The sequence below is a fragment of the Aquarana catesbeiana genome, linkage group LG13, assembly GCF_042186555.1.
Source record: "Aquarana catesbeiana isolate 2022-GZ linkage group LG13, ASM4218655v1, whole genome shotgun sequence".
Classification (NCBI taxonomy): domain Eukaryota; kingdom Metazoa; phylum Chordata; class Amphibia; order Anura; family Ranidae; genus Aquarana; species Aquarana catesbeiana.
The window spans coordinates 89,910,789-89,933,141 of NC_133336.1; the positions used below are offsets into that span (position 1 = coordinate 89,910,789).

Genomic DNA, 22,353 nt, shown 5'->3' on the forward strand with positions numbered 1-22,353 from the left:
CCTCCAGAGTTACCATGGGCCTCTTGGCTGCTTCTCTGATTAATGCTCTCCTTGCCTGGCCTGTCAGTTTAGGTGGACGGCCATGTCTTGATAGGTTTTCAGTTGTGCCATACTCTTTCTATTTTTTGGATGATGATTGAACAGTGCTCCGTGAGATGTTCAAAGCTTGGGATATTTTTTTTATAGCCTAACCCTGCTTTAAACTTCTCCACAACTTTATCCCTGACCTGTCTGGTGTGTTCCCTGGGCTTCATGATACTGTTTGTTCACTAAGGTCCTCTAACAAACCTATGAGTGTTTTACAGAACAGCTGTATTTATACTGAGATTAAATTACACACAGGTGGACTCAATTTAAACACTACTTAAACACTACATTTGGAGAGAAGTTAACATGGCCTATGATGAAAGGTACACTATTCCTACTGTGAAACACGGAGGTGGATTGCTGATGTTTTGGGTGTGTGTAAGCTAAAAAGGCACAGGAAATTTGGTCAAAATTGATGGCAAGATGAATGCAGTATGTTATCAAAAAATACTGGAGGAACATTTGCATTCATCAGCCAAGAAGCTGCGCATGGGACGTACTTGGACATTCCAACATGACAATGATCCAAAACACAAGGCCAAGTCGTCCTGTCATTGGCTACAGCAGAATAAAGTGAAGGTTCTGGAGTGGCCATCTCCTGACCTCTATATCATTGAGCCACTTTGGGAAGATCTCAAACGTGCAGGAACTGGAGGCTTTTTGACAAAAGGAATGGGCAGCTTTACCATCTGAGAAGATAAAGAGCCTCATCCACAAATACCACAAAAGACTTCAAGCTGTCATTGATGTTAAAGGGGGCAATACACGGTATTAAGAACTGGGGTATGTAAACTTTTGATCAGGGTCATCAAACATCATAAACTTATGAGCACAACTGTGTGCATATATATATATATATATATATATATATATATATATATATATATATATATATATATATAATTATACAGGATTTATATAGCGCCAACAGTTTACGTAGTGCCTTAGTACTTTACAACTTTATATATATATATATATATATATATATATATATATATATATATATATAGCAGTCACATTTTTGCTATATAAATTAGTGTTATGTTATAGCTTAGTATCTGGCGCCATCTAGCGACCAAAATTGTGTATGGACTTGATTCTTTCTGGTTAATGTGAGAAAATTATAGGAAGTGACTATTTTGTTTACATTTCCACATTAACTTGACCTACCCACAATGCTTATGACCTCCCATGAACACAAAGAGAACTGAACTGCATTGCAGGAGGACTATAAATGGTCAGCCTGGGAGAATCTGTGTGAGGTCTCCAGCGAAGTGGGGCCTACCTCCACATAAGAGCAATCCGATTAGCGATCCTGTGTCACCTCTGTGAGCTGGACTGACGGCGAAGCAAGACTGGGAAGGAGCCAGAGAAGCCGGTCGGAGCCATCTGAGAGTCCCAGAGCGTCTTGTTGTGTGGAGCGGAGCAGCTTAGTAGTGTCGGTCAGCCGGAAACAGGACCCTGTACACCGGAGCAGAACTTTCCTACATCACAGACCTGGTTGGGTGAGCAGGCTGTTGCCCAAGAGTTTCCTTGATGCACTTTTACACACCTCTCTGTACAACACAGAGTTGCTGGGACCTATAGTCCCACAAAGCAAAGCCAAAAGGATTAGACTGAGCTAAAACTAGGCCCCGGGCCTGTGTCTCATTGAGGATTTGGTACTGTGTCATTGGCATCAGAGATAGTTGCAGTACTGCTGTACCATAACTTTGATTCAATATTCAGCTTGCTTTGATCGGGAGTCATTAACCATTGGATTACAAATTCACTTTATTCATAGCTAGCAGAAGAAAGAAGAAAAGAAGGACTGTTTCATAAAACACAAGGCCTTGTGTTTCATTGCTCAATTAAAGATACTGTAATATAAAGTAATGGGAGCTCCCTAAAGATTGTACTATACTTTATTAAATTAGCATACGCTTTATTTACAGTTTCAAAGCTTGCAAAAGGGTGGGATAGTGCTCATAGTGAAATCAGTTCACTCTGTCATTTATCTCAATTTCCTTGATACATTGCTAGCAGGGTAATTTAAACACTTTACATCTGTTGTAAGACTTTAGTAAGTTGATTTGACAGTCACAACTTTTGTAACTTTTACTTTAAGCAAAGAACAGTAAAACAAAATTCTTGTTTAAGTATTCTTGTGTGTAGTGTTGCCTTCTTTGAATTTACATACCAGGTGCAAGTCGGAGGCTAAAGGTGAAGACAAAAAGGTATATGATATAAATATATATATTGTGAAGTTGTCTTTAATTCTAGTGCACACTGGTATTACACTACAGCTGTGTCAAAGGGGATTGAGTCTGTGCTGTTACACATAATGGAACCCGATGTGTCAGAGGTAAGGGTAGCTCCGAGGGTCTGGGATGGTCAGTGGGAAAACAAACAACTTAGCAGCTCCTATGGGGGTAGTGCGCTTCATTTATATATATATATATATATATATATATATATATATATATATACACACACACACATATACACACACATCATATAATATAAAATTAAAAATTAAGCACATGACAAAGAGACAACTGAAAATACCTTTATTGCAGCGTTCATGTCTTGCAGTGCAGCAAATGTGTCCCCCATCTGTAAGCTGACAATAGCACGGCCTTCAAATCCTAGCAAGCTCTGTGGATTGATATCCAAGGCTATTGTAAACTGGTTCCAGGCTTTCTGATAGGATCCCTGTGCCTACAAGGAAAGCGTAGAGTTGGTTTTGACAAAGGTAGAGAAATAGCTTAATGGCACATTGTTAATCTTCATTACTGTTAAAATGAAAGTTAAAAAAAAAAAAAAAATCATATACTGTATATTGATGGGAGTGGCCACCTAAAGTCCCAGACATGCAAGTTACAGCTTAATCAAGTTTACTGTAGCAATGTCTCATTGCTAGTGGTGCTACAAGAGACAATGTGAAATTAACTTTTGCTTTATCACCATATCCATTTGTTTCTGTTATTTCTATATTAAAGGTAGCTTTATATACAGGCTTTTTTCATGACTGGTAACAATTTAGAATGATTAAAGTACATACAGGCTTACTTTAATAAGATTTATGCAAAATAATATTTATATAAATAGTATATACTAGCAAAAGTATGCTCGTTCCAGAACGGGAAATGTTGGAGTTGTGAGAGGTGCTTGGTGGTGAAAGCAAGGGAAGATGAGGTTTAGGGGCATTTGGCAACAAGAGGGGTGGTAATGCTACCTACAGTATACCCATCATACTCTCAGTCCCCCGTTCTTTCTTCATTAACAAACCAGAGAGCTCCAGACCCATACTGGATCCATAGGTGGCCTAGATAACAATGAACTTGCATTTGTCTACATCAGACTGACTCTTATCCATCACATTAAAGTCCAGAAAAAAAACCTGAAAAGGCCACAGACCTTAGTAGTTTGATGTGAACAGACACACATCCATTTACATCCGCCTGCCCAAGGACTTACATAGAGCTTCCAATCAGATCTGCCTAAAAAACTGGAAATTCAGAGTTTATGTGGATTCTCTAACTGGCTGGTCCTGCCTGAAGACCAGAGGAACAGAGGTTCAGTTTGATACATGTAACAATGTATACATACTGTGGTACATAATATTAACTGCAAGGATATGAATTTGAATGTAAAATAATAGATTTGTAGTTTTCATCTTTAATTATTTTGCACAGCACTCTGGAATATAAATTACAATGGGTAGTAGATGGCTTTAAAAGACATTTATTGACAATTTTTGGTACATTAAGAGATTTTATTTCATACTACATAGAGAAAGCAGACAAATGGTCCTTCTTTCAGGTCGATGAGTTTCTATGAAATACTTGTCAAGTGTTCTGCAATGTAAATTACAACTTTCAAGCAAAACATGGTTTAAATGATGTGAAAATGGAAATCTGCTGAAAGAAAAACACCCTGGAGCTACTGAATATCAGAGAATAGAAATATCTGAAACGTGAAGGTCTTGATACTGTTTCGATGGCACACTGATACACAGATTTTTACTGTATTAATCAGATTTTGATCCTACGTATAAGTCAGGGACGTGCATTCAGGGGAGGCAGGTGAGGCAGGGCCATGAAAATAAAAAAAAAAAAAAAAAGAGCTTCAAAGGGTCGTAGCTTCATGACCTGGGGTCATAATGGGTATGTAGCCTAAGTGCTACCCCACCACTGGTAAAAAATTTGAGGCTCCTACGACCTATGGTTCCAGAGATATGGGGAGCCATACACAGTCCGTCAGAAACTAAATAGAGAGCGGCCACTTTAAATACAAGCTGACACACTCTGTTTGCAGCAGACTGAGAGGTTGAGCTCACAATGCCTCTCAATTCTTGTCAGAGGCACTGAGCTCAATAAACAGTACAATTGGTCCCAGCTGTCCACTAAAAATGCTGCAGTGGAGGCACGCCTCTCACTGCAGTGTCATAGAAGGGGCATGTGTCTAACAGACAAATGCTCCCTTTCAGCCCAGCCCTCTTAACTACAAGGAAAAAACGTGTTTATGTGCATAAGATTACCCATAATCCCATGTTTTTCTCTCACAGTTAAGAGGGAGAATGATAATCTGCTGCCTGCTGAATGTTTACATTCCTTTTAATTGGAATAAAAGTGACACATTTTTTAGAAGAAGAACAATGTAAAAAAAAAAAAAAAAAAAAAGTAAAATAAATCATAAAAAAAAATCTGTCCCGACAAGCTCTAGTGCAGAAGTGAACGCATACGTGAGTAGCGCCTTCATATGAAAACGGTGTTCAAAACACACATGTGAGGTATCACCGCGATTGTGATGCCCCGTACACACGGTCGGACTTTGTTCGGACATTCCGACAACAAAATCCTAGGATTTTTTCCGACGGATGTTGGCTCAAACTTGTTTTGCCTACACACGGTCACACAAAGTTGTCGGAATTTCCGATCGACAACCACGCGGTCACGTACACCACGTACGACGAGACTAGAAAAGGCCGGTTCAGAACCAAGCGCGGCACCCTTTGGGCTCCTTTTGCTAATCTCGTGTTAGTAAAAGTTTGGTGAGAGACGATTCGCGCTTTTTCAGACTCGTGGCTTTCAGATCGTTTTCTGCCGTTCAGTTTGTGCTTGTGGGTTTGTATCTGCTCTTCAGTGCGTGCAGTCAGTTCGTATCAGAGTTTTCTGTGTGATCTTGCCTGCTCGTTGCTGTTTTTCAAGTCGCTCTTCACAGGCCTTGCTGTTCTTCAGTGCGTTCTGTTACTTCGTTCTGAGCAGCCGACCGTTTTCCAGCCATGTTTCGTATGCAGACTCCTCGTAGAGTTCGTGCTGTGCGGGGGCTTGGTGTTGGGGTCCTGACCTTGACACAAGTCCAGTCCATGAACAGGGTGGGGAGGAGTTCATGGACCAAGAATTGGTTGCTTCAGCGTGACCAGTTCTCTCATATGCCTTTGCTCCGTGAGATCCGTGAGAATAATCCTGATGATTTCAGGACCCCGTGTTTCACCGTCTGTTGGCTTCGCTGACCCCCTATATCAGCAGGCAGGATACCTGCATGAGGCAAGCCATCACTCCGGAGCAGAGGTTGGTCGCTACCTTGCGGTATTTGGCCACAGGGAGAAGCCTGCAGGACTTAAAGTTCTCGACAGGCATCTCCCCCCAGGCTCTGGGTATCATCATCCCAGAGACCTGTTCTGCCATCATACAGGTCCTGCAGAAGGAGTATATGAAGGTAAGATTTTTATTCTTTTATATCACATTTTATTGTATTGAATGTTTGCTAATATATTGTATTTCTTTCCTCATTCCCTAATTACCATGATTGTAATATGCTGTGAATGTCCCCTTTGTTCTCATGCATGCTGGATTTTTATGTAATTATTATTTTATGTCCTTCATACATATTTGCCCTTCACTAACCTCCCCAGCATGGTGTCTCCTGCCCTATATTCACCTCATGTAGTCACTTAACAATGTATTTTATCAGCTCCATAGTAGTGCTTTACCCCAAACACCCCCTAAAATGTTTGGAAATGTTATTTTTGTTTTAAATTCAGGCAGAGTGCCAGAGGCTTTTTTTTGTGGTGTCCCCAAATAATTTTTAGTAACCCTCCCTCCCCCAACTGCTAAGTCAGCTGATCACAATTCTCTATCCTCAATCATCTATCTGCTGACTTTGCCAAACCCATACACACTATACCCATCTCTTTACTGGTCAGATTTATGGATGAATTCCCCAAAGCATGTAGTGCAAGGGCCTGCCTGTATACTTTCCAATGGTACTGTTTAAAGTTTTTGTATCCTATTATTATCTTGATAGGTAATAGCAGAATGTTCAAATGTGCTCAAATGTGTACAGTGTGTATTTATATCTTTGTATTATGACACTTCTTACCTGTCCAGTGGTCTGCCAATAGTGTAACTAAGGAGGGGCTGTTCCAAGTAATACCCATTATTTAGGCATTCATCTCTCAATGAAGTGAAGAGGGTTACCTGTCCAAGAGTCCCCCCCCCCTATAATGTTAGAAATGGCCCATGAGAGGGGGGAGGGGGAATATGATAGGTGTACCTTATACTTTGTTGTTGTTAAATTCCCCTTAATAAATGCTATCTGGAGGTTGGCCCATAATGTTTGTGTCTAATCTGCTTGCCATGTTTCTGTGAAAAAATAGTAATGTTTATTGTTTTTTCCTCAACAGTTTCCTTCAACGCCACAGGAATGGCAGACTGTGGCCTCCCACTTTGCCCAGCGGTGAGACTTTCCTAACTGCGGAGGGGCAATTGATGGGAAACACGTCCACATCGTCCCACCACCCAACTCGGGGTCGTACTATTATAATTACAAGGGGTTTAATAGTATAGTGATGTTGGCGGTGGTGTCGGCTAATTACGAGTTCCTGTATGTGGACGTGGGGAAGAATGGCCGGATGTCCGATGGTGGAGTCATCGCCCAGACGGAGTTCTACAGGCGTCTCCAGAATGGCAGCTTGGACTTGCCACCTCCAGAGGACAATGTTGAAGGTCTCCCATTTGTGTTCGTTGCTGATGAAGCATTTGCACTGGGGGACCACCTGATGCGGCCATTCCCGATGAGGACCCTCACCCCAGAACAGAGGGTTTTTAATTACCGGCTGGCCAGAGCCCGAAGAGTGGTGGAGAACACATTTGGAATCCTGGCCAGCCGGTTCCAATTATTTCTGACACCCATCCATATGGCGGAGTATAAACTGAACCATATAATACTTGCCTGCTGTGTTCTCCATAATTTTTTAAGAAAACATTCAGCCAACTATGCTGGCTCAGTTGGGCCTGAGGCCGGAATCCCAAATCCATCAACACTGACGGCACTTGAAAGTGGCCGTCCTGGCTTGCCCTCCCTGAGTGCCCGTGATGTCCGGTTACGCTACCTGGAGTTCTTTGCGGGTAGGGGGGCTATCAATATGCCAGACAATCTGTGAAACCTTTTTCAAATAAAAAACAACCAAAAGAAATTCTTTGTGGACATTTACTGCTTGTGTTTGTTTTAGCTGACCCTGACAGAAATGTGTTGAGTGCAGAAAATGTCGTGATTGGGTAACCTTATAAAAAACAGTGTTGGCTGGTACTTCCTAAATGCAAAAACACATTTCACTACAAGTGCACTTGCAACTGCACTGAACCTGCACTTGTAGTGCAAAGTGTATTTGCCCTTAGGAAATAACCCCCATTTTTGCATAAAACAGCAATTACATCACCCCAAAAGTGTTGTAGTGTTGAGGCAATAATCCACACATTCTTGAGTAAGCCACTTTTTTATACCTGCACAATCACATGTGCATTTACCAAAGGTTTTTAAAACAAACCAACATGTTTGTTGTATAACAATTTTTGCAGTAGCATTATCAAAAATCGAAATATCCATTTCATATAAAACAGGCCTGTGTAAAACCAACAAGAAAGCCAAAAAACTTGAACTTACAAAGTTCACATTAGGTAAAACCTGAAGGCTATATCAGACATCAGTATTTAGGAACTGGGTTTGATATAGCATTCAGATGGGGGGAAATCACCCCTGGAAAAGCCAAATTTGGAAGATGCACACCAATTTACGAATGTTAACATGTGCTATCTGCCATCAGGGGGGATCAAGGGACGTGTTTTGGGGGAGCAAGCCCTTCCTCAATGCGACTTTATAATTGAGGAAGGGGTTGCACCCCCAAAACGCCTCCATTGATCTCCCGTGATGGCAGATAGCACATGTTGGCACACTGTGTGCATCCTCCAAATTTGGCTTTTCAAAACATTGAAAAAAATTTTATAAGATTGGACCACAATAAAACAAGTGATTTTGTGGGGTTTAAATTCGCCCCAAAACATCAATGATGTTATTATTTTTTTTAATAACATCACTGATTTGTTGCTGTATGTTGTGCAATTCGAGATTATACCCCATGATCTCCCCGATCAGGATCTGGGCACTTTCAGAAGTAAAGCGTTCTCTATCCCTCACATCACGATAACCTAAAAAGAGATAAAGAACAAAAAAAAAGCACTCAAAAATCTGCCACCATCCATCTTGTTTACCTGAGCCTGTGGTCGCAGACACTCACCTGTTGTGGTGCCAATCTCCACCACATCTTCTTCTTCCTCCTGCTCTTCTTCTTGTGTTGGTGGTATTTCACCTTCTTCCATAGGTGGGGGGTCTGTGTTCTCCTGGGATGAGGGGTGTCCTCCGAGTCTTTTCTCCCCTATGTAAAACAAAAATGGTATAATTAGCACACAGATATTTGATGGCAGAACTATAAATAGGAAACATAAAATAAAAATGGTGTTCTGGGGTCCCACACTAGTGCTCCAGTGTCCAGATGTGAAAAGAGCTGCTCAGTGTCCTCTCCTTACACAGAATCTAGTTGGCATTTCATTCTAGTAACAAACCCATCTACACAAACAAATATTTGGCATCCAAGTAGGCCCCAAAAAATGTGTGAAAATGCATATGGCCTAAACAATGGTGTTCTAGAGGCCGAAAGAAAAATGTTTGATACGAACGAATAATGGACCCATGAACATTAAAGTTGCCCTTTTAAACGTTACAATTAATAAAAGCATATGGAGCAGAACGAACGGAATAAAGACAGAAAGAACAGGAACACAGCACAACTACTTACTTTTTTGCAGCACTCTCCGGATCTTTCGGTACTGCTCTGGCTCTCTCAACTTCAGGTCTGACCACCACTTCCTGAGCTGATCTTTAGATCTTCGTACCCCGAAATTCCTGTGAAGGCTTTTGATCACTTTAGTAATGATTTTGGCCTTTCTGATGTTGGGGTTGGGGTAAGGCCCATATTTTCCGTCATAGTTGGACTTCCTCATGATGTCGACCATCTCCAACATCTCCCCAAAGGACATATTTGTGGCCTTAAAACATCTCCTTCTGGATCGGGACGTGCCTGGATCCGGCCTTTCCTCCTCCTCCTCCTCGTTGCTAGAATTAGCATGCACCTGCTGTAACTCCACCATGTACTCTTCACCCACTACGCCGAACGAAAAGGGGCAGGGAATAGACTAGAAAGAACGTCAGAGGCGGGCGGAGTTACACGCATGCGCAGTGTGTATAAAGCGTAACACGCGTGCGTATTACGTACGATCTGTGAGCGGAGGAAGGAGCATTGGACGCGCCGATCGTAAGAACGAAGGTAAGAGACAAACTTGTGCCTATACTGCTTCTAGATTGAGTCCTATATTGTAACAAGATTAGGAGAGTTTTGTCTGACATTAGGCTTTGTCTTGTGTTGTGTCTTGCAGTGAACATGGATATCTTATTAAAAGATAATGACTTCATGTCAGTATTCGTAGAGATGCTAAGGGAGCTGCCCTGTCTGTGGGAGATTACCCACCCCCATTTCAAGAACCAAGCAAAGAGGAAGGCAGCACTGGAGCAATTGTGTGAAATTGTGAAGCAGGTGATCCCCACGGCAGACATCATCTATTTAAAGATATTAATTGGTTGCCTGAGGAGCACATATCTAAGGGAGCGCAAGAAAGTCCTGGATTCGCAGAGATCCGGAGCAGCAGATGACATCTATGTCCCCAGGATGTTGTACTACGACAGGCTGCACTTTCTGGCAGGCCAGACTGAACCCAGGCCATCCCTCTCAAGTCTTCCTTCCACGCTTCCTTCCCCCCGGCTGAGGCTTCTGACGCCCAACCTGGGCCTTCCAGGCCACATGTGGAGGAGCCCAGATTGAGCCAGGTATAGCATTCCTCTAAATATTTCTGCTTGTACAATCAATGATGTTAACTAGATGTTAGTTGGGAGTACTAATTTAGGATTGTGATTGATGAAGCAAAAACTAAAACCATGTCCCTTTTTCATACACAGGGATGTCTCAGCTAGGAGGTGGCCGGGCCGAGCCGGCTGGCTGATCTGCAGGTCCCTCCACCCCCCCTGAAAACAGAAAGTGGCAGTAGGAGGAGTACCCTAGAGGAGGCTGCTATAGGATTCTTTTGGAGGGCTACAGAGGTCCTGGGAGCACCACACACCATGGAGGAGAACATTGCTGCCTTCATTGCATATAAAATGCAGAGGATGGAAAAGGGCCAAAAAGTCATGTGTGAGGCCCTCATATCGGAGGCTCTGGAGAAAGGTATGAGGGGCCAAATTACACCTCAGACACACCTTCGCGTTGGTCCTCCTCCTCCTCCTGCAGGTCCTCCTCCTCGTCCTCCCTCTCCTCCAGGTCCTCCCAGTCCTCCTCCAGGTCCCCCCAGTCCTCCTCCAGGTCCTCCTCCTCCTCCAGGTCCTACTCCTCCTCCTGCCACATCTCCAACTGCACAGCCACAGCCCGGAAGGAAGCGTGGAAGGAAGACCAGACAGTGATTGCCCTGGATCCAGTCTGGTTGGCCAAAAAATGCAGCCTCTTGTGGTACCACAGCCTGGGGACACAGATGTCATCTGCTGCTTTCCGGATCTCTGCGAATTCTGGACCAGACTGCCCTCCCTTACATATGGACTCCTCAGGCCACCAATTTTGATCTTGAAGAATTGATGTCTGCCGTGGGGGTCCCAGGCTTCGCTAATTTCTCCTGTTGATCCAGTGTTGCCTTCCTCTTTGTTTGGTTCTGATCCCTTAATAAAGGATTTGGGTTTTGAATTATACTCTATGTGTTTTACTTCAAAAATGACAGTTGGTTTGTGAGGATTCAGGTACATTTCAAATATACAATGTGAAATGAACAAGGGACACCAACACCAAACAATCTCCTGGAGATTAAATAATAAAAGATATCAATGGTGTTGGGGTAACTTGACACACAAAACACACACAAAAATATTCTGGAGTAACAATAAAAATAACATTGAACAAAGATCAGCCTTGGAAAAAATCCAAACATTAAAGAAAAAAAAAGGCTTAAAATCCAAAAAAAAAAAAAAAAACTAATATAAAACTGTCAGATGTGACAACTAATAACAATATATTCAGGGAATCCCACTAAAAAAACACAAATAAAAGTTTGTGAGAAGTGTGTGTGAATATGAGCAGCAAAACTACTTAATTCTTGTCACATTATAAAGAAGAAGAGAGTGTGCTGTATTAAACCATTTTTAACATTGCAGCGTGACGAAAGTGCTGTATCCATTGCAAACGCTAAGTTTACCAGAACGAGCTGTCCCGTGTCGGAATTTCTTCTGAGCATGCGTGGCACTTTGTGCGTCGGAACAGGCCACACACGGTCGGAATTGACGCGATCGGATTTTGTTGTTGGAAAATTTTATCTCCTGCTCTCCAACTTTGTGTGTCGAAAAATCCGATGGAAAATGTCCGATGGCGCCCACACACGGTCGGAATTTCCGACAACACGCTCCGATCGGACATTGTCCATCGGAAAATCCGACCGTGTGTACGAGGCATTAGAATGAGAACTCCTCTGTAACTCAAAACATGCAACCTGTAGAATTTTTTAAACGTCACCTATGGAGATTTTTAAGGGTAAAAGTTTGTTGCCATTCCACGAGTGGATGCAATTTTGAAGCGTGACGTGTTGGGTATCAATTTACTCGGCTTTCACAATATAAAAAAAATTGGGCTAACTTTACTGTTGTCTTATTTTTTTCAATTAAAAAAAGTGTATTTTTTTTTTTAAAAAGTGCGCTTGTAAGATAGCTGCGCAAAAACGGTGTGACTGAAAGTATTGCAACGACCCCCATTTTATTCTCTAGGGTGTTAGAAAAAAAAAATATTATATATATATTATATACATATATATATATATATATATATATATATATATATATATATATACATACATATATATATATATATATATATATATATATATATATATATATATATATATATATATATATATATAATGTTTGGGAGTTCTAAGTAATTTTCTAGCACAAAAAATTATTTTAACTTGTAAACAAGTTTGAAAAATAGGCCCGGTTACATGTTTAGAGTTACAGAGGAAGTCTAGTGCTAGAATTATTGCTCTCGCTCTAATGATCGCGGCGTATGTAACCTGTGTGTATCTGGCTCTGATACTAGCCAGTGCCTCACCAGCCACTGACCTCACCGCACGTCCCTGGTATTTTTAGCATAAATGTATAGTAAGATTCATATCTTTAGTAGATTATCTTATTCTTATGGATCATAACATCACTGATTATCTTGTCTATAACCATTTAATTATTTATTAGGTAATGTTGTCAGCCCTGAGCCGAACTTCTGGCCTCTACCATTTGACCTGCCTAGCAAGGATCACCTCATCGCATGTGCAAGCATAGCTCTCCAGATCAGAGAGAAATTTACCCCTCCTAACCACAGAAATAGTATTCCCCACTGGGATGCTGTGCTGCTGTGTTAAGTCTAGAAGCTTCAACACTTCCTAAGCTTTGGATGACAGCCAGGACATGAACAGTCCCAGCGCAAGGGCTCCAGGTATAAATTATAGAAGACGGTCTGTACTCTACTCATGCAAGTATGTCCTCTCAATTGTAAGATTCAGGAAGGGGTGAAAGAAATAATTTTTGGAATACAATAAAATCCTTTTTTTGGAGTACATTACGGAACAATTTTAAGTATTCAAGGAACTAGGGCTATGCTTATGTCTTTAGGAGATTGGCACTGGCAAACAGCCCAGTAGAACTAATCCCACTTTTATAGCAAGCAGAGAAGGGGGACGTGTCCTGTAATAAAAGAGTCAAAAATCCAGTTTTCTTAATCGTATATTACAGGACACGTGAGAAGTATTCAGGTACCTAGGGATGTCCAACAGTCCAACTCAGCAGTGGGTAACACAGCAAATAAAACCTAATAGGCCAGCAAGAACCATTTAGTTAACAGAGAGGGCTCTACAAATTACAGAGCCATTTGAACAATTTTGTTACCAAATCCAGCATCAGCTGAGGTCTGGACGTCCACCTGGTATAGCTTAAAGACTCGGTGGCAGCCTTGCAAATAATTGAAAATGATGCCTGATGCTGAAAATCCCAAGAAGCCATTCCAGTCCAGGGGCCATGGAGCCCAGTAAGCATGGCGAGGTATGGGGTCGTGTGGAGTGGGGGTTCCTGTACCAAGGGCAACGAGACATCCAATGGTGGCAAATTGTTTAAAGAAAAATTGGCATCGCACCCTCATCTGCCACTAGACTGCACCAGATAGTGGCGCAGCCCAGTGCTCCTGAGATTAACCCCTAACCAGCACAACCAGGTTCACATAATGGCTGAATCCCTGGTTCATCACAGCATGCACAGACTCCAGGGCTAAAGCTGCAAAAATGAGCCCCATTGGCTCTGCAGCAACTGTAGAAATGTGTTAGTAGAAAAAAGAAAAAAACAATTAGCTTCTCAAAGAGGAGAGACGATATCCATTCTCAAAAAGATAAGCCATGCTGGGAGTGGGAGGGGTATAATCAGGCTGTAAAAACAGCTCCTTTGCCAGTGTTCAATTTCCTTAAAGCAGAAGCATAACCCTACCTTTGTGAATACTTCTCCTATGTCCTGTAATGTACAATTAAGAAAATACATTTCTGACTATTTAAAGTAGAATTCTAGCCTAACACTAATTACTCTTATAAATTTCCCTCCCCCCGCCTATTTTTAGTTTGCTCTGGTCCTGTCAAATGATTAGCAGCTCCAGCTCCCTGGTGTCAGTCAGTAGCAGGTGCCGGGGAGAGGAGGGAGCGCTGACACAGTCTGGAACATGGAAGCCTGCGAGTGACATCACGGCTTCCAGAATTCCCAGCCGTTGCTGAGCACTCCCTTCTCTCCCCTGCGACCAACGCTGACTGACACAAGGAATCAGGAGACTGGACCTGAGCATACTAAAATAGGTAAGTATGCACATCAGTATAGGTAGAAGGAGGAGGGATTTTTATAACTCAGTGTTAGGCTGGAATTCTACTTTAATTTTACAATGGAATATGATAAGCCTTTAATAACTGCATTGATATGTTCAGGACTAAGGGTCCTTTAAACTACTCTGGCTTTTAAGATTAGGTTCTGGCCCAGTAATGGAGAACAGGTTTACTTCAAGCTATCAGGAGCTTGTTGGAAGGAGCTCATTGAAAGGATCAGAATGTGGTCTTTTTGACCTGAATATCCTATTCATTACTTTCCCATTGATGTCTCTGACTTTAGAGGTAAACTGCGTTCCTCTGGCACTTGCAAGAAACCTACAGTACACATGCACACAAGTCATTTTTTTTATAATGTATGGTACACTTATGAGGCCTTCAGACTGACCATTAACACATTGATAGGGAGCATGAAATGTCAGCAGAGGTGGTTGGGCCGGTCCCTAGCTGAGGGAACAGCTTACTTCTTTTTATTCTCTTTCCTCTTTTTTTCTTACTCGTATTCCCTTTTATTGTATCTCTCTCCTTTAATGTTCTATACCTTCTATATTAAGAGTTCTCCATTTGTATGTTGCAACAGGTAGATGACACTCTTATGGAAATGGCACTGAGTATGGTTGAATCTGATGCTTAGACCTTACACATCAGGGATGTTTAGCTTAGTGGTAGATGCCTTTTTAGTGACCCCATGCCAGTTTGAACTGTAGTTTTTTGGACTTGCCAGCCCACTTTTATTTAAAATTAAAAGAAAAGTTCAACACTGTGGTTAACCACATTTAGGATTTCGGTTTTACACAGGAAAAATGGATAACAAAAATACCAATTCTCTCCTTCAGCAGCTTCCTTGCTCTTGTCACTGGTCTCTCAGACATCCCAGCTTTTTCTAGATTTCTGGGCGTTCCTGACTTTTTTAGTCACATTTTTAAGTTCTACAGGCCCACTCTTGGCCTCTCTGTAGAGGTTCTCTTGACACCCCGGGTTCTTTTACTCACCTGAAATTTACTGATTCCCTCAGTCCCATGGACTCATCTAGTTGTCCCAGCTTTCTCATTCTCCTAGACTCTGTCAGTTTTCCAGACTCTCTTAGCCATCTCAACTTTCTCAGAGGACATAGAATCCCTCCAAAATGGAGTGCAGACTCTTAAATAGAACACCTCTGACTCTTTAAAGCTTTCAAGCTCCAGGCTCTGATTCAGGATTACAAAACCCAGAGAAAACTGAATACCCAGTTTTCTCCACTCAGTCCCAAAACACTCTGGAGCACAACACTCTGCATTAGTGAAGCATGTGTGTCTTTTTCCTATACTCACGCGCAGCAGGACCTATCATTGTCACAGACGGTATCAAGGCCCTTCAATAATTTGAACTTTGAGCAGAACTTTTGGTTCTGCTCCTAGATTCCTTACCCAGCTCAACAGATCCCTATAACATTTTGCTGTACATGTCAGTAGTGCTCTACTGTATTGTTGGAGTTTCCTCACCACAAATTGTCAGCCAAATTTTTTCTTTATTGAAATCAACAATATTTAATACAGAAACTTCAGCCTGCAGAACTCAGGTCATGAGCAGAATTTCAGTAGTTGTTACTGACATAAAAAAAGGATAACCAAACATTCTTACGTGGACTGGCACAAGTCCTGATATAAAAGATTCAAGGTACCATAGCATTCACCAAAAAATTGCAAAATTCATTTCTGTAACCGCAGTTAATGCCAACTGTGTAAAAAGCGTATGAGCATATGATTTAAAGAATAATTCTACTCAATATCAGCTGAGAGTTGCCCATGTTTTGTCTGTATTAGAATGTGGTATGGATACTGGTTGCTGACATTACTGTGTAGGACCTATATCAGCAGCCAGAGAGTTATCTGCAGCTAGGAATCAGTAAGATTGAATGTGATGTGCCATATAGCACATTAAAAGACCACCTCTTATCACTTCTTGGAAATAGGTAAATGGTACTCCTGTGCTATCAATAACAATAATGGAAGTGAATAAGACTGCTGCAAACACCAAAAAGCAAAATCCGTAGCTCTAAGTGTTTGAAATAAATATGATATTGCACTGTGCACAATATTGTGAAAAAACGAAACAATAATATATCTCAATAAACATAAATACATATATCCGTGAATAAATTTGTGAATAAATATTACTTCTGAGTGTCCATAAATATTACATGCTAGTAAAGTGACTGATGCAATAAATATAAGTGGTGAATATATAGTCCCTGTGATGACAATATATGCCAAAAGTGCAAAAGATGAAAGTGAAGGTGCTCTACTTCTTGCACATTCAAATGGTGAAAATGACTGGTGATTGGTGTGTCTTCTTATAATATATGTGACACGTCAGTGCTCACAGGCCTCTCACCTTACTGCTGTAAGGTAAGAGCATTGGATGAATATCTTTAGGGGATCCTTATATCTCCTCTTAACTTTAGGGATCCACTCTATGATGAACGCTGCCCTGGGAACTGGATGTTTGGCAATACTTCCTTAGATGTAATCCCGGGATGTCCACCTAGCCTCCTCCTTGGTGGCAGTATACAAACAAAAGGGGCTCCGATAGTGCAATATAGTCTTTTAGGGGTATTTTATTAAAAAAAGCATATTGTTACTCACATTAAAAACAATACAGCAAGGCGTATTCTCCATGAGTATATCCGTACGTCACTTCCGGGTAATCTGCCGCCCAATCCCAAATTCTTGGAAATGTTTCCTAGGTTATACTGTATATGTCACATATAAATTAATGGGTGACTAATCCAGACAAATGTAAGTGATGTCTACAGGGGGCAATCAAGTTTTATGTTGTGCCTTCTACACTGCTTTACACAGATTACAGTTTGAATCTGAATATTTCCAGTTAGACATTAGCATATACTGGGCTTTTTAATGAGGCAATCAGTGATAGTTGAAATGCACCTGCCTTCACATAAGACTGTACATTGGGGAATAACAGCCATATAGATATCTCTCACCTGTAAGTTATAACCCAGGCAAATCCGAGCAGCAGTGCACATAGGATTCAGATGAAGAGCCTTCACAAAATCAATCTGAGCATATCTGAATCCCTCTTTATGGCCATATTCCATGTAGGCATTGCCACGGCCAATGTATCCTTCTGGAGACAAGGGGTTTAGCTGCAGCACCTGGTTAAATGCCTGCACAGCCTCTTCGTACTGCTGAAGTCTGTCACAAGAAATGTGTAAATGTTAAATCTCTGAATGATGAAAGCAGTTTGAAAAAGATACCGTTTACGGGCTAAATTTCAAAGCATGTTAGGTCCTTATAGCTAACAATGTAACACCGCTTCTTACACCACACTTTGACAAATACAAACATCTGATTTCTGAACACTCCAAAATGTTAGTATCACCGTTATAATTACCACCTGATCAGAAAAATAGATTCAGTTGCCAAAAAACTCAGTTGTCTTATGTAGAGTGTATTAATATACAGTATATAAGAGTTGAAAGTATTGGACTTTAACTGTTGTCAACTGTAATCCCAAGTGAGGAAAAAGTAGAGTACTCAAATTTATAAAAGTATACAAAGTTTATTTGACAACATGATTAAAATGACATAGTAAAAACATGTCAAAAAGTATGCGCAGTCTATAATATGTAACATTCCCCCATAGGCTGGATGGCTAATATGGTGTGCACATATATACAAAAAGACCTGTCTGGTTGGCCCACTTGATAAGCATCTAGTAATAGAGAGTCAGATAAAGGACTTCTTCCTTATAACAGGCCATACCCAGGGATCAATGTACCATCACTAGTAGGAATCGCTACGCGTTTCGCCAAAAACTTCCTCAGGGGTCCTAACGGTACTGCTAAATGTGTTGTGATTAATATACACACTTATATTGTTTCAAGCACATATACAATGTGCATGTATCACAAATATGACATTTCTAATAAGAATGATATATATATAGAACAGGGCTCAAAATTTCAAGTCCTGAGCTACTCGCCAGGCCTTAAGAGTTACTTGCCACCAGTTGCCCTGCCCCTAAACGCCCTCGTAAATTATCATATTTTATCCAGATCATACACAGGTACGCCATGATTGCAAATGCCCCCCAGGTCTCTTAACTCTCACAAATTCCCCCCAGCTCTATCGCCAATGCCCCCCCCCCAGTTCTCTCACCAATGCCACCCTCCTAACTCTCTCAATAATGCCCCCCCAGCTCTCTCACTAATGTTACCCCCCCAGCTCTCTCACTAATGTTACCCCCCAGCTCTCTCACTAATGCTACCCACCAGTTCTCACACTAATACCCCCCAGCTCTTTCACTAATCCCACCCAGCTCTCTTACAAATCCCCCCTCCAGCTCTCTCACTAATACCCCCCAGCTCTCTCACTAATCCCACCAAGCTCTCTCACAAATCCCCCCCCAGCTCTCTCACTAATACCCCCTCAGCTCTCTCACTAATATAATTAATAATAATTAATATACACACTTATATTATTTCAAGCACATATACAATGTGCATGTATCAGAAATATGACATTTCTAATAAGAATTATATATATATATATATATATATATATATATATATATATATATATATAGAACAGGGCTCAAAATTTCAAGTCCTGAGCTACTTGCCAGGCCTTAAGAGTTACTTGCCACCAGTTGCCCTGCCCCTAAACGCCCTCGTAAATGATCATATTTTATCCAGATCATACACAGGTATGATTGCAAATGCCCCCCAGGTCTCTTAACTCTCACAAATTCCCCCCAGATCTATCACCAATGTCCCCCCCAGTTCTCTCACCAATGCCACCCTCCTAACTCTCTCAATAATGCCCCCCAGCTCCCTCACTAATGTTACCCCCCAGCTCTCTCACTAATGTTACCCCCCAGCTCTCTCACTAATGCTACCCCCCAGCTCTCTTACTAATGCTACCCCCAGCTCTCTCACTAATACCCCCTCAGCTCTCTCACTAATATAATTAATAATAATTAATATACACACTTATATTATTTCAAGCACATATACAATGTGCATGTATCACAAATATGACATTTCTAATAAGAATTATATATATATATATATATATATATATATATATATATATATATATATATATATATATAAAACAGGGCTCAAAATTTCAAGTCCTGAGCTACTTGCCAGGCCTTAAGAGTTACTTGCCACCAGTTCCCTGCCCCTAAACGCCCTCGTAAATGATCATATTTTATCCAGATCATACACAGGTATGATTGCAAATGCCCCCCAGGTCTCTTAACTCTCACAAATTCCCCCCAGCTCTATCACCAATGTCCCCCCCAGTTCTCTCACCAATGCCACCCTCCTAACTCTCTCAATAATGCCCCCCAGCTCCCTCACTAATGTTACCCCCCCAGCTCTCTCACTAATGTTACCCCCCAGCTCTCTCACTAATGCTACCCCCCAGCTCTCTTACTAATACCCCCCAGCTCTCTCACCAATGTTACCCCCCAGCTCTCTCACTAATCTCACCCAGCTCTCTTACAAATCCCCCCTCCAGCTCTCTCACTAATACCCCCCCAGCTCTCTCACCAATGTTACCCCCCAGCTCTCTCACTAATCCCACCCAGCTCTCTCACAAATCCCCCCAACTCTCTCACTAATACCCCCCCAGCTCTCTCACTAATACCCCCCAGCTCTCTCACCAATGTTACCCCCCAGCTCCCTCACCAATGTTACCCCCCAGCTCTCTCACAAATCCCCCCAGCTCTCTCACTAATACCCCCTAGCTCTCTCACTAATCCCACCCAGCTCTCTCACTAATCCCACCCAGCTCTCTTACAAATCCCCCCCAGCTCTCTCACAAATCCCCCCAGATCTCTTACAAATCCCCCCAGCTCTCTTACAAATCCCCCCCAGCTCTCTCACTCATCCCCCCCCAGCTCTCTTACAAATCCCCCCCTAGCTCTCTCACAACCCCCCCCCCCCCGGCTCTGTCACCTCTTGGAAATATAGAATGCAGTCTGCACTGTCCTGATTGGTATTTTTTTTTCTTCAGCACAGTGCTGCTGACAGAGCTCCGCCTGTCGGGACTGTAGCACAGAGCCGAGGAGAAGTTTCACTGCACTTTACTCGGCTCCATGCTACAGTCCCGACAGTCAGAGAAAGAAGACACCTCGGACTGGAACAAAAGCAATGTGGGCGGTTGCGGTGCCGGGACACCCACCAGCAAATGTGGGGCATATGCCCTGGGTGCCTGGCGCTCACACAAAAAAGCTGACTCTCCAAACGAAAACATGATGGGGCCACAGGATTCCTTACCAGGAGAGCTGCTGAGACCGAGGCAAAAAGCGGGAGCAGGAGCGGAAGGTGGAGGGCAGAGCTGGCCTGAAAATTGTGCGATCGGTGTCTGCATCGAGGAGAGGGGAGAGCAGATATTGCCAGAAAGCCAGGACGGATGGGCGTTATCCCCTCAGCATCCACCGGGCACCTCTTTTCCTCCCTCAGCAGCATCCTGGCTGCTTCTGTCTGCTCCACTCGCCCTACCCAAGTATCCATTCGCTAAATGCTAGCAGGCGAGAGGAATTTTTGAGGGCTGATATAGAAGATAGCATATTATTTCCCATATTATTTGACTGAGTACTGTGATTGGGATTACAGTTGCCAACCGTTAAAGACCAATATCTCTGTTTTTTGCTTTTTTTAATATACAGTATATATTTCCCTAAATACATGATCCGTTGTTGATTATTCTACTTGGCAAAGTGAGCTCTATTCAGAAAATGACAATGGTTTCCTTAGAGAACCACTGTACTTTATGATTGCAGTACAACACCGAATTTCACCAGTAAGTATTGCTACAAGCAAAATCTGATATTGCAGATCTCAGTCCACAGAGCAATCAGAGGTACAGAAAAAAAGAACTAGTCTGTGTAACTATATCAGCTGTCCAAACAAAGATAGATTTTAGAGCCACAAGTAGCTGGAAATCATATGGAACGATAGTAGATGATTTTGTACCAGGAAGTACAGATCAAATATGGATAAGTACTTAAAAAATGATTTTGTATTATGTATTACATAATAAACAAACAAAAGGGTGTTAATACCTGTGATGGCAGTCTCCTATCACCTGATGGATCTTTATGTCTCCAGGAGTTTTCCTAGCCACAGCTTTGAAGTCCTATTAACAAAAAGGTGCTGGTTAGTATACTCCATAAGTATTTTATATTATGTAATGTTTATGTCAGGCGATTTGGCTAAGGTTCCCTTGATCTCTCTCTCCATATATTTGCCAAGCAGTCCCCACTGAGGCAGATGTGTTTATTTTAAGTTTAGTAAATAACAGAACATAAAAGCATAGGTTTAAACCTAACATTTGTCCCAGATGCTGCCAGGCAAGAATGAAGTTTAGAGAAAGCCTTTTCTGTCCCAACAATTTGTTAGCATGTGCAGTCTTTCAGTGCCCATCAGTGAAGGAAAAAAATATTTATTTGCAAAATTTTAGAACAGAAACTAGAGAAAACATTTTTTTTTCAAAATTTCTTTCTTCTTTCGTTTGTTCAGCAAGCAATAATAAAAAAAAAAAACAAGTGGTGATTAAATACCACTAAAAGAAAGCTCAATTTGTGTTAAAAAAAATGCTGAAAATTGGCCTGGGCAGGAAGTGGGTGAAAGTGCCTGGCATTGAAGTAGTTAAAGTAACATTCCAGGCAATGCTGAAAATTACTGCCTAAAGCTTATCTAAATCCAAAATGTTTTTGTAACCTTGAACGGAGTAAGGAAGAGTAAGAATCAGTCATGCATTTTTTGTTGTTTGTGAACCTGCTGTGAAAATGAACATTCTATTTTGATGATATGGTAACCACTAGAACAGGACATGAAGGAAAATCTTCTAACTGGGACATCCAGTGACAACAGTCTAAGAGGGTATTTCCTCTAACGTTGGCCATCTACTTTCCTGCCAGTATATTGGCATTTAGAGGT

The 22,353-nt window shown here is 41.7% G+C and overlaps 1 protein-coding gene across 1 annotated transcript in view; it reads right to left on the reverse strand.

Annotated features, from left to right (window-relative positions):
- The window catches only part of TTC6 (tetratricopeptide repeat domain 6), a 305,088-nt gene that overhangs the window by 44,714 nt on the left and 238,021 nt on the right, over positions 1-22,353 (reverse strand). The window contains exons 27-29 of the mRNA XM_073610036.1: positions 21,477-21,550; positions 17,383-17,593; positions 2,635-2,787 (exon numbers count right to left, since the gene is read on the reverse strand). Coding sequence (XP_073466137.1) covers positions 2,635-2,787; positions 17,383-17,593; positions 21,477-21,550 — 438 coding nt within the window. The remainder of the gene's footprint in view (positions 1-2,634; positions 2,788-17,382; positions 17,594-21,476; positions 21,551-22,353) is intronic.